This window comes from Varroa jacobsoni, unplaced genomic scaffold (genome assembly GCF_002532875.2).
Source record: "Varroa jacobsoni isolate VJ856 unplaced genomic scaffold, vjacob_1.0 scaffold_452, whole genome shotgun sequence".
NCBI classification, from domain to species: Eukaryota; Metazoa; Arthropoda; class Arachnida; order Mesostigmata; family Varroidae; genus Varroa; species Varroa jacobsoni.
This window is the reverse complement of record NW_019213354.1, coordinates 61,578-75,251: the sequence shown is the minus strand read 5'-3', so window position 1 is coordinate 75,251 and position 13,674 is coordinate 61,578. Positions and strand designations below refer to the sequence as shown.

Below are 13,674 nucleotides of genomic sequence, written 5' to 3'. Positions count from 1 at the left end.
ATTTGGCCAACAGAAAACAACTAGCTAGCTCATTCAACAAGGTATTTTAACTTGAAACGCTTCCGACGAGACTTAATTGCTCTCCAATCAAGCATTCAACGAGTAGCAGTGGCAGTTGCACCCTTAGAAGCAAAAGTGGGAAGAACAAAAATGGCAACTTTCACTGCGGCCGTTCCATTCTGTTGTGCCGTTCATGGCCTTTTCTCCGAGGCTCCGTCGTGGTACGCAGGTGGTTGGCTAATACTGCCATCAACAGAAACAGAGAAACTCTCTGCGTCTTTCTGAAGCGGATTTTTTGTTATTTTGTTAGTTGATGCCGTTCGCGGCTGCCGACGAGTTACGCGTGCGTTCTGTGTAACAAGCACCACCCTTTCTGACCCCGAGTCAAAATGTGTCATTGTGTGGCAAATATATAAGGCCGTCTTGAAACATTACGTACGTACGGTGTCTCAGTCTAGCATCGAAGCACTAAAATCTAAAAACAGCAGACGGGCAAGCAAACGAACGCTAATAAAGGCGGCGCAAAATTGTTTCCAAGTTTCCCGCTGCTTGAAGATAGGCTTTAGGCTAGTTTAAAGCGTTCGTCACGACGAGGACGACGGAACAGCAGACATGACGGCTGGTGTTGTCGCTCTGTAAAGAGTCCTGCCAGACCCCTCAGAGAGGGCAGGTGCATATAAACACGGTAGGTACACTAGGCAATGAAAGAGCGGCCAAAGTCGAGGCATCGACAGACAACCCGGCTGAGATAGCAAATAGTTTGCGGTTTTGTCTCAAGTGGGGAGTTAACGTTACGTGGTTGATGTTATTGCTTGCTAGAATGCCTAAATAACGTTTTTGTCGCCTGTTTGGTTTACAATGAGTGCGAGTGGACCATTTCGACTGCTAATAATAAAAAACGTAGAGCTATAAGCTTACGTTGGCATTTAATTTTTGTCACAAAATATAACCACAGACAAGACACAATACAAGACATCTATCTATATTAAAAACAATTAGACTACTAAAGCACGTTGCCTTAGTGTTTGTTCTAACAAGTATAGTATATGTGCAGTTATATATTTAACTGCACAAACAACAACAAAAAACACCAAGTAGATACGTAGCCAAGAACTGAATTTAGCCAGCGACGAACCAATGCTATAGCTACGCTTAATGACGCGTATATCATAACAGTTGTTCCTCACCGGCAACACGACGCGCATCTCTGCTATAGCAAAAAAAAAAAACGAGCATTCTGAAACTCCTAAAAGAAGCAAAAAAGTGCTAAAAGGTTTGAAGCGTACGTCGTTACTTCTGATCCATTCCCAGTGGCCGAGCCGCTCGCAGTAGTCAATAGGAAGCTGAGCGTCTTGGCGCAAGCCAATAGCGTCATCCACTACATAACTCGACCGGTCTTTCTCGCCCTCATAAGTGTCGGACATTTAACATCAGGCACAGCAAACTGCTGTGAGCAGCAAACACACACGGGCGGGCAAATTAGCGGAAACGCCCTCTGTTTCGTGAACAACTCAACTTTCGCGATCTTACTTTCGTCATTATCATCACGATGATCATCTGAAATGCTTTCTACTCTTTACACAGCTCCAGAATTGAATCCGATAGCAGTCAGTCATAGCCCTCAAACGGATCTCCAGGTGCCCGACGACGTCCGTCGGTTTACCCGGTGGCTGGCCGAGCCGAAGACCAAGACGGGCGGCGCACCTCTAAAGCGAGACTTTCACGGCCAAAGACCTTTTACAGCAGAAATAGCAGATATTGAGGCAGATGATGATATTTCAATATCGTCTCATACCATTTAACCCTGATGCCAATGTCAAAATTAGAATAGCTAATTTTGTTCACCGCCTGAAGTCGTGTCAGAAAAAATATTTTGGCGCATGTGTGTGTACTCATTTCTATAGTATCTGCTAGCTGAAATAAAGCGGTACCAATCGCAGTAACAGTAGACTGATATGATGGCTAGCTAAATCATTTTTCGTTTTGACGCGGCTTATTGCACATTGAACATCTTGAGAAATCCATAAGTTATTGATCGTTGAAGATCGATAGGTGACCGCAAGGCTACAAAGATACAGGTACTGCTGCTACTTAATATACCAGCTGGTGGACACGCGGCAACATGGGCGAACAAACGGAATCGTCATTTGAATAATCGCTTTTGAATACGGAACATTGGACCCGCTCGCGTTGCTATGGAAGGCGCATCCTTCCTTCCGCCTCCTTCAGTATAAAAAAAACGTATAGAAAGAAAGCCGTCGACACCCAAACACCCGCCACGGGTTACCACGGGACACACAGCTTTAAAGCCAGCTCGATCATAAATATGGTCTAACAATAGCAACTTTCAGAAGTTATACCACTAGAAACAGCCAGGACCATCTATGCAGCCTCAGTCTAGTATAAAAACATTGCCTACTGATAGGGAATTAAAATTTTACCTTCGTGCTTCAATTTGTACTTCAAGCGGATAAAATGGATGCATACACCTGCAACGTTTGTAAGACTCGAATATACTTTATCGTGTATCGTTACTAGTTTAACACAGTGTGACTTCACTCTTCGGACGGCAATTCGATGCCGTCACATGCCGTCAATACACGGCGTCAATCAGTCGTCGCGTGTATAGAGAAACAAATAAATAATCATATATAGACAGGGCCGCTGGTCCAAATCACTCCTTTAACTATGCTCATATTTGTCGACGATCCTTTCACCATCATGATTATCGGCGCGGCACGGTCGCATCAGTCCTGTCATAGCTGTTGTACAATCGAAGAGCCACAGTTGAAAGTAGGTTTAGTTGGGTGGTAGGTCGATTGCAATTGTTCAAGAGACAGCCAAAGCGATTGCAGACGATTTTCAGCGTCTATTGTTTATCTGGACGAGTCAAAACGTACAGGGGTCGTCCAACCAATCGAGGCCGAACGGCGGCCAAAGAACGGTGGCGTTTAGCCATCTACAGCCGTCATCCTGCCTTTCTGTCACCGCCATTGACACAGTCCGCTCTTCTGTTTTATATGCCATAGTAGAAAAATAGCAAAAAGAATGCCTCCGTCTATATCAGAGGTCGTCACTTCAACCTGCTGCCTGTAGCAAAAAGCTAAAAGACTGGTCTGCGCGGCTGCTGCTTGCCTACCCGAGATATGCGGCCTTAACGTGACTATTTCGCGGCCTACGGCATCAGTCAATTGTTACATAGCGATTGAACGGATCGACCAGACGTTCGTGGCCCTTTTGGCCGCCCGCTTCCCACTTGTGCGGCTGTTCGGCCGCTCGTGGAGGCGGCAAGAACAACTCCGCCACCGTCAGCGCCCGACATCGTTTTCTTCCTCGTTGCCGTCGTCGTCGCCTCATTGTGTGTTTTTTTCTACTGTTTCTACGCAGTTAAGGGCTCTTTAACTCATGGCTCGGGCCGTTCTCGTTCTCCTCATCTGGACACAGCAATAATGAACAGAAAGATGCTGTGGCATCAACAACAATCCAACCTTTCGCGATTGTTGCGGCCACGCTGAGCGCTTCGCCGTCATTTCTGTTCGATTCAGCTAGCTTCCCCCACTCCGCAGCCGTCCCCACTGACGCATGAACAGGCCTCAGTGGATATGAGCGATCGCGAGCGGTGATGCCCGCGAGAGAACGACGGAGACGTTTGTGGGAGCATGTTTATATGGACGAGTAGAAGCGAGTAAATGAAGGTCTGGCGGGCGCTGTTCCGGCCACGCCAGCTGCCAGAGCGGGGATGCCCCTTTGGTTCGAGCCAACCCAGCTCAGTTCGCCTTGGCACGGCTCGGCCTAGCACTCTAACCCCAGCCCGACCCAAGCTAACCCTCCACCCCTCCTGCTTTTTGCCGCCTGGCAATAGCAGTAGAAATCGTTCCTTTTCTATCTGCTTTCTAGTGCTCTCACGAGCTTGGGCAGCCCCCGTTAGCCAGCGACAGCCAGTCCGGTGGCGGCAAGCGGCGAGCAGAAGCAGAAAAAAGAATACCATGACAAGCAACATGGAGGAAGAACAAAATGCTGGTTGAGAGCGAAGCTGAGCCAAATACGAAGCAGAAAACGATCAAGACTACTCAAAGGAGACTTAAGTCTCTCCACACCTATGGGAGGACACAAACAACAGTCGCAGCAGTGGGTGTACGGCGGACATTAGTGGCAGTGGCATCTCTTGGATGGTGAACTTATACGATCACGTTCGAGATCGATGGAAGTAAGTAAGCGACTGCTGAGACAGCTAATTGCGGAACTACCGAAGGAATAATCTTGCTCCTAGGTCACAAGCGCACCATAGGCCAGCCGGACGAATACTGGAGCCGATCGATGCCAGGAGGATTCGGTGCAGCAGTAGCGGCCACCGTCGAACAGGCGGCACCACGTTCCCGATCAACTGACCCTTTCTGCTCCTCCAGTTCTTTAATACATCCATAACCGCAAAAGCATCAGAAGCCATCGCGGATGCAAAAATGTCGGCTGCTTAGGCAAGCACCGAAAAAGGCCTTAGAATCGCAAACTCTCAATCGAACTAATGGCTAGTTTGAATCGGCTTTAGTAACAACAGCAGCCACTGCAATGGTACCAAACGATGTGTACCAATGAGAAGAAACGAGTTTACAAGCTTCGAGCCCTACCGGCATCACGCCGTCAATTCGTATCCCGTTGTCTTCGTCGTCGTGCTATTCCTAGAGAGAGCTGGCCGCTCCGTGGAAATCCTCGAGTTGCGAAAATGATCAGCTCAAGCTTGCTAGCCATCGACTCAGCCGAATCGAAAATTCTTGCTTAGCCGCTAAGGCAACTACTGCGATGCAAGCGACCTTTGAGCAACAGGCTGCGAGGATAAAGAAGAGAGAATATAAACGAGCGCTAGCTAGGACCATCCAAACAACGGCAAGGCTAGGACTAAGCGGTACTTCGCAGAATTTCACTGCGGCCGAAACTCTGATGCCGCCCGATACTATTGATAATTTTCTGATGCTTTTGCATTTTCGACAAAAAGAAGACTCACAAAAAAGAGGAAGATGAATACAGAGAGCGGGCGCCCCCACCTTCAGGCTTAGGGTAGCAAAACACCTAATCGAAGAGAAGGAGATCGATTCAAAATTACGAGTTACGAGCAAACTAGAACTACTAGTCAGGCTTTCCAGTTAGGTCTAGAGGCCTGCAAAGAACAAGACGTAAACGTACACACAGAGAATGATGCATTAGCATTTGTGATATCATTTAGATCTTAGTTTTTTAATATTGCGGATTGCATCCGTACTACAAGGTTCGGAAGAATAAACTATAAACATGACTTATAGATATTGTTTGTATATCTCACACCGAGTGATTAAGGTTATACTCAAATAGAGCTAAAATAGTAAGCGTGTATGTACGAATAAACAAAAAGCGTTTCCTAGTTTTCAAATAAAACGTTTACGATTCTTTACATGTTGGTTACGTCGGATCTATGGCCCCAAATCAATACGTGACCCGAACAAAATCGCCAAATAACAGCCGGCAGACGGACAGAAGCGGCCGAAGCTAAGGGTGACTCAGCAAGACCGAGCTGAAGACGCAGATTTCGAAGTGTGCGTTCGTGTGAAAGTTAAATTCTCCATACTACTAATACGGTTACTACACTGATCTGAAACACGATTCCGCAGTTCTTGATTTCGACTTTCGCTAATTGAACAGCCGAAATCAGCTTGTTCAAGCCCTCGAGTTCACCGATATTTGTAGACGCACTGCGCCTTCGAAAGCTACACCAATCATACGCTGGACGGTTAGGTCTAATAGTAAATTCACCACCGTCACCGGCAGCGGACTCCTTTCATGATTCGAAGTCAAATAAGAGCCGCAGAAAGTGCCGTCGTTACTAATGTCGCAGTGCCATTAACTGTCACCAGCCGCCGAATTCATATACCAGCGGTGAAGCTACTTCAAGCATATCCTAGTTGAACTGGTCCACTTTCTCGAAAAGCCGCTCGCCAGGAACGACGATGCATCGAGCAAGCGGATATGACTCCGCAGTTTTGATTGCAACAGAACAACAACGACGGCGACAGCGACGGCAACTCGATGATCGATATATCATGCCCAGCTACTTGACCTTCTGGCGAATAGGAAAACGATGGGGACGCGCCAATTGGCCTACCAGCATCTCATCATCAGATCGTTCAAAATCAACCGAAGTAAGTGCATGACTAACGCCACGATCTCCAGTTGCTAGTACTACCAGGTAGAGACGTACCGAAACTCTAGGTATAGCCACAAAACTTAAGCACGTCTGGCCCACCATTAAGAAACCGTTCTACATGAAAAGAGTCGAAAAAAAAGACACGAAACCTGAAAACATGCGTGCGCACAGAAACCTCCGCCCTCGCGATAACATACGGTCAACGGGACAATTGAATAGGCCAAGTCAACTACCCTCATTGGACCCAGGATCACGAACGGTCAATGACAGCTTTGCTAATCGAAAAACCAGCCTCGAGCTTGACTGACCCCTTTTCCATGGCTGCTTTTCCTCCTATTTATAAAGTTGTATTGTAACGTCAAACGAGAAAAAAAAATATTAATTTAAACTTGTCCTCGTAGTAAAAGTTTTGCCGCCAGCGGTTTCTAGGTGAAAAATAGACCCCTCAAATTTCTAAAATGCTCCAGTTTTCTTTCACGTTTGATTTCTCTGAAACGCTTATTATATAGAAGTGCATTTATTGAACTACTCATTTCGTAGAAAACGGCTCGTGTAGTGTCATATTATTTTGTGGCGAAAAAAATATTACTCAGATGTTTAGTTAATACGATTATATGAATTTTAATCGAAGCACGAAGAACCGTTGAGAAATCAGTTTCGCCCGTAGACTGCCAGGCATCTGAAGCTGTTGGCAAATAACAAACCCCACCATGCTGAGACGAAGCTCAACATCGAAAACACTACATAATGTTAATAGGAAAAATAATAATAAATAGAATTATTGATGACCGACGAGTTGACGATTTTTATACTGTACTTGACGGTTACGCTGTATTTCTGCGCACGCTTGATATTTTGCAGCCACTTTCTACTCTGCTACAAAATGCACTGAAGACTGAGATGTGGTAGAAGTAGTGACAGCAGTCGAGACAACACAGAAATAAAAAAGAAACGTTGATACTGAGGAGGAGGTTACAACACAGCAATGGGCGTCAAGGTCGAACTGACGGTTAAGCTGGCCAGAGCGCCAACCAAATCAACGAACCGGTGACATCACCGAGCGGCGAATGACGTCACGCAAACGCGTGCCGTCTGCTTGAAGAGTGACTAATCCATGCAGGCCGGATCGATGTAACGAGCAGCAAAAGACGAATAAAAGGTTTCTAAAACAGCATTTAATGTGTCCCTCTGGATGCCTGCGGCGAGTATTGAGCGGTAAAGTAAATAGAGATATCACACCGCTCTCACTAGTTGCCTCGAAAGGAGGACTTCAATCACTAAAATACCACGAGTATTCCGAGAAAAAGAAATGAAATAACTTGACATTCAGCCTGCTCGCTACAGAAGCCTTCACTAGCTCGTACTGTAGTTCACTTGCCTGGTGAATCAACTGAATGAAGATGCGCCACCGTTCTATTTCATCGGTAGTAGCTCAAACTGAGTTTGAATCAAGTGAACTTTTCAAAGTTATGATGCGGCGGATTGCATAAATAATGCATATCGATCGCTTTAAATAGAGAGTTTTACCAACCAGTCCCTTCGAAACGTTTTACTTATGCTGCATACGATTGTACTGTTGAAATTTTCCCAGACTACGGTTTTCTGCTTATTTTGTATTCTATTCTGAGAGACTTCTACTCTGAAAGTTATTTTAATTTCTTCTCATAAAATTCGGCGGGCGAACGTTTGAGCAGGCGCACACATACGGCCAATTCAACACAAGCTTACCCACACTGCGGACGTTAAGGAACCGACTGCGCTAACTTATCGAATTGGAATAACGTTGAACCTGAATACTGAAAATTATTCGACATCTTTTTAGGGCAAAAACGTTTTGCTCGGCGCAATGACAAAGCCGCAATGACAAATAATGTGAAGCAGGCCATTAGACATTAACTGCATTGGACCGTTTTTGACAATTATTTTTTGGCAACACAGACAGTACAGTTCGAATCAGTCAACTGATTTCCTAGTATATAAGAAAACCATTTGCTTTCGTCATCACTTAATTTAATGTAGACTTACTAAGCCTAGTATTACATTTTTTTACGGATCTGGCGAGCGCTAACGTTGCTTTAAAATGGATATATTCCCCAGGTCGCTGATTTGGCGCGGTCTAGGTTAAGACACTTCACATGTCCGCAAGTGTCGAGTGACCTAATACTTGAATAAATAGAATATCCTAGTGAAACACAATGCCGTAACGAAAAAGATTTCAGAGACTTCGATCTTTCGGATCCCCCCCCCTCAAGTCAAACTTCTACTATGGATTTCGTTCACCAAAAATTCTCGAATAGAATACAATATTCTATTTCATATGGGCCGACTAAGGCATGCATCTCTTGCCTAGTAAGACGGATTATATATACATGCTATACCTACGATTTGTATGAATAGTCAAGAGAGCAGATTTTTACTCTTTGAGATGGTTCCAAATGGAGGTAGGTACGCAACACGATGGTTTTTATCTACCGAAGCTTCGGTTCCAGTATAAGCAAGCTGTAGGTTCGGTGACAGGGAAACTTCGTTTCCAAACATATTATAAAGAACAAATGAATATTACCTAGAACTATCGAATGCGAAAAGAAGCAGTACGGTGTCTTGGCCTGTAGTTACACTGACTTGGATTTTTCGACAGGTAAACTAAGTAATTGTAGGAAAGCATACCTATACTCAATCCAAGTAGACAGCCAAAAGGCTTCAAGTTTCCTTCCTATGTTACACTTTCTCCGCTATCTAACCCTATCACATAGCATAGCCATCTCACGATGTGTTACTACATACGCCATTCTGAATACTATTACGTATTTATTCTTCACATTGTCATTTCTTGCCGACGCCCCAGAGGCAGAGTGAAATATATATCGGATTGTGTAACTATCTTTTGAGCGACAATGATGGCAGTAGAACTTGCTGGTTCTCCCAAACACGCAAAAAATGAAACTTTTTGCGTGTTTCTGGTTTCTACTATAATGCACAGGATATGATAATGATCAAGTTGAAAGGTAGAAAGAAGGTAGCAAGGGAGTTAGGGGAATGGGCAGTAACCTAACGTTAACGGAACGCGGAATATAGTGGACACGAACCCAGCCCTTCATGTATAGAGACCGGCCGAAAAAAGGACATCCGCTATCATCCAGACAAAACAAGACACCGCGCCCAACGACGATAGACGACAGATCAGTTAACACTGGCGACGACAACACCGAAGACGTCAACGGCAGCTAACGGCCCGCTAGCGGACGCGGAACGTCTGATTAGCTAGAGCGAGGGGGGTTTGAAGAACGGGAAGGGGGACAACTCCAGCCATTTCCGAGTTTCGCGCATAGGTCTGGTACACGGCAACATTTCAGCACTACGATTTAACGGCGATAGCTAACGTAGCACGAAGAGTCCTGCTGCCGCTGTTGCGAGAGGTCTGTGGTAGACGAGAACACTGCCGTGCCGCTAGGTGGGCCGGCCATTCGTCTCAGACACCTTGGCTGCACTTCGGTTAAGCAAGGAAACCTTAGGTTAAGTCGTGCTGTTCAGCTATTATCTTCTAGTGATCTTGCATCTGCCTAATGAACTCAGGTAGATTTTCAACACAGCGCTCACGGAGGACGCACGTTCTTACGGTAGTATGTATACAATACTGCTGCAGGCAGTGTTGTGTGCGCCGACAACAGAAGCAGTATAAGAAACGTCATACCGTTCAATGTTTAGCTGTCATTGCCGTATTGAGGAGTCGTTATGTGTTGCTTCATTGCCTATTCGTAAGTAAGGGTTTATTTGGTTTTTGGCAGCTGCGCTAGGACATGCACACCTGACGTGGCTGAGACCGTTTCCTTTAACAGGGGGAAAAGCAAGAACTTACCTTCGAACTATGGTATTGGTACGCAACCGTGGTAGGAAACCGATAATTGAAAGTAGCTTGATTAATATACGTATGTATCTGTGTAGCTTTTAATTTTTTAGCCGATACCAAAAGTTATTATAAAAGTTACCTATACGACCACTTATAACCAGTACGACCCTTTCTTTAACATTACACGTCCTAGTCCAGGCAGAACTTCACTCGTGTATTATACAACCGGTTCATATTCAGTACACTTTGTACCCAGACTCAAACAATCCACAGTCAACACATTCATTATTTCTTTTTGCGCACCAAATTACTTAATAAGTAAAATCCAAGTGCTTCAGACAACATTCACAGTAAATAGTGTCGTCAGAAACGTTCGCAGTTTCTGATGGAACTATTTACTTTTCGAATGCCATCTGCTTATAATATCATTTGGTCTCTAGTTGTCGATCTCGAACCGTTGACTGGACAAAATGAGCCGCCCAATGTGTCCTAAAGCGTGATCAACGCACATTCTTACATCTCGAAAATGTGTTTGCGCAGGGTGCACTACAAATGAAGAAGAAGTAAAATAGAATAACGTCTTTCACACACAGACGCAAGTCTACCGTTGATGGTCTCATACACTTAGAAATCGCTTAGCAAGAATCTTATGTGGATGATAGAACGGTCTTTTTTTCAAATAACATCAAAGGGGCAAGGTTTCGTCTTGACGGCAAACCGAAGAGTGGATCAGCTAACGGTTTTTATCCTTTCAGAGGTAGGCTATAAATACGATCTTGAGATACTGTGAAAGCGCCATGAGGCTACCCTAGCAAGTCTTAGACTATTGTCTTGAACCGATACTCTCGGTAAGAACACAGTTTGGATAACCTACTCCCGTCAAAGTGTCATTAAATTTTCATGCGTGTGGCTAGCCACTTGTTCACAAGCGGAGCACAGACTGCTCCTCATGAATCGCCTCATCTACCGCCGCCTATAACTGCATCAAAATAGTGCCACTTGTCATTAGAAAATAACAACAGTGGCTTCAAGAGAACTCAGTTCAGTTATTCGTCTGTTTTTGAATAAGACGAAAACGGACCGCTGTGTCGATAAAAAAAGAGCACCTAAAGACAACACATATTTAGCGTCATCATCGAATAGGTCGAATACAAAGCCTTTGTAGAGCCACAAGTCCGTATTCAATGTCCAAGTACCGGAAGATTCACTTGAGCACCAACAAAAACGACTAACGGTACTTTTGTACGTCATAATAGACAGAACCTATGCTAGCGATACAAAGGGAAAATTATTTACCTAAAACCCCCCATAAATAACTTTATACAAAACAAATGACTATGGATTTAATAACCGAAAAGGTGATTTAAATAAAATACCGAAGTGTAATTTCCGCATGTCGTCGCGTTTCATTAACAGTTTCCTAAACGTAACACCTCTGAGGCTCTTGCTAGTTTCATAAATCAAATGAATAAATAACTACGAACAATAATAATAGTAGAAAAATTCGAATCTAGATACAGGCCTATGAGAAGATGAGATGTAAATCGCACTCAAAAATCACATGCACCCACAATTCCTATGCTGCACAGTAGTTCAAAGCTTTAGTTCCGTTGCCCTTTTCTAGAGATTCGGTTTTACAATGATGTGAACCTATTACGAATCAATTGAGATTGCTCCGACTACCTCGAAAGAGATATGGCAAAAATAAAAGTAACAATTTTAAAAAGCAACGGGAAAGATTAACGACCCTGATATGTTCGTTGCAGTTTCACATTTTATTTAGATGGCGCTATTCTAGTGAATCGCTTACGTCAGCCACTTGGCGACGCCAGACGACATGGCACACGCCCGTACAGACACGGATAGGTGGTAAGATTTCCGCTACCGTTACCAACGTTATAGTCAGGCACCAAACTTATAGGCACAGCAGATATTCGGTCATACGAAAAACTTATGCGTATAATATAAACTTATGTGTATTGCTATGTTCCACAATCCACTGGGGTGCTCATTAGCTGGTAATCAACTACATTAATAAAATAATAATCACGATTATTATGACACTAGATTCTACTAACTTGGTATCATCTCGAGGTCGTTTCCGTTGGCACTCCAGTATGCCTCGAGGCGTAAACGGATTTACGTTAACCTGTTTCCGTTCGATTAGTGGGGTCTTCATTGGCAGTCGGGCTTGTTTGGCGGGCGTCTGCCGGGCAGGAGGTCCTGGCGTTCGCATGCCGGCCAGACGCGACAAACGACGAATCGGTGAGCCCGTGTCCTCGAACAGCCGAGTCCGTACCCGAGTTTCGCTTCTATCCCGCTGACTACGTTCCAGTAGTGTTTTTGGTGTCTGTGGCGAGTTAATTAGACGAAGCGTTCGAAGACCCTTAGTGGGTGGCGAATGTGACGCGTCTTGGGCAACCGGCGTCAACTCGGGTGTCAAAGGTGCTCGCCGCATGGGTGTCACTTTGCCAACCTGTTTCTGTTTGGGCTTCGGCGTTTGAGGAACAAGGCCCGGATCCGAGCCCGAGTCGGTCGAGCTATTTAATTCTTCTGCAGGATCGTCCCCAAAATAGAGCCGCTGGCAACAATTGTCTGACATCCTGCCGTTGTGGCGGAATGTCTAGGCCAAAACTGAAGCAACCTTTTGTCGTCGTTAGGCAACCAAACTGAGAGAGATAGGAGACGTTCGAAAGAGAACGATCGCAATCGTTAATGTTGGAGCGGTCCACTGTCCAGTAATTGTTATGGCACAAACAAGAACGATAACAGTACAATGCTAGCAATGGGAAAGACAATGGCACTCAACGTTTGCTAAGAGTAAGCTTTAACAACTATCTTGTCGTATACCCTTTCATTAACAATTTCGAATTCACCTAGCTACGCGACTTGTTGCAGCCTTACTTCTCACACGTAAGCTAGCTCTTCGAAGCACACGCAAAACAAAATTCGCAACGATCACTAGTACCACCTTCCTCACACCATGCATATTCTAGATCAACTGAACGGTTACAGAGCCGGCTTTCGAAACCACCAAATCCAGTTGAGCGCCAAAATTTCGACCAATCGGAGAGCGAGAAAGGGAGACAGATCAGCAAGTGGAGAGGGCTATTTGAATTTTCGCGGAGACCCATCAGATCGCGGATAGTTTCAAAAACGGTGTAGAACAGTAATAACATTTTTAATTAAATCATTGTGGTGCATCAGAAACGTACGGATATTGATCTACTGGTCAATCGACTTTGTTTTTTGGTAGATCCGAATCTGCTAAGTAATTTCTAAAATGCAGCAGTTCTACCTATTTGCTGAACCTATGTCCATTTATAGCGTTTTAAAATTAAATTGAATTATTCGAATTCGTTATCACTACAACACGTTTTGTCTAGCGCTTAGTGAAACGACGACATGCTATTAGAATGTCTTAAATGTCGTAGAAAAAATTGCAGCATATTGTCTTTCACATAGTAAAAAATAACGTAATACATGTGACGTAACGAAGGATCTTTGCAGTAATCGATGTTAAGCGTCAGTATAGAATTAATCCTAGTTATGAATCAGAATGTACAATACGTCTTGAACGTCATTGATACTTTTAGCTGTGCTTCAGCTCGGTTTGAAGAAACGGATTTAGAAAATCTTCATTGAAGCCTGAATT

The 13,674-nt window shown here is 44.5% G+C and overlaps 1 protein-coding gene across 2 annotated transcripts in view; it reads right to left on the bottom strand.

Annotated features, from left to right (window-relative positions):
* The window catches only part of LOC111260557 (wee1-like protein kinase 1-A), a 37,915-nt gene extending 24,872 nt beyond the window's left edge, over positions 1-13,043 (bottom strand). The window contains exons 1-2 of one of the 2 annotated variants that reach the window (XM_022833418.2): positions 12,896-13,043; positions 12,098-12,688 (exon numbers count right to left, since the gene is read on the bottom strand). In XM_022833418.2, coding sequence (XP_022689153.1) covers positions 12,098-12,621 — 524 coding nt within the window. In that variant the 5' untranslated portion in view covers positions 12,622-12,688; positions 12,896-13,043. The remainder of the gene's footprint in view (positions 1-12,097; positions 12,689-12,895) is intronic. The other variant, XM_022833419.2, reaches the window with a different exon arrangement.
* Positions 13,044-13,674: the final 631 nt, after the last annotated feature.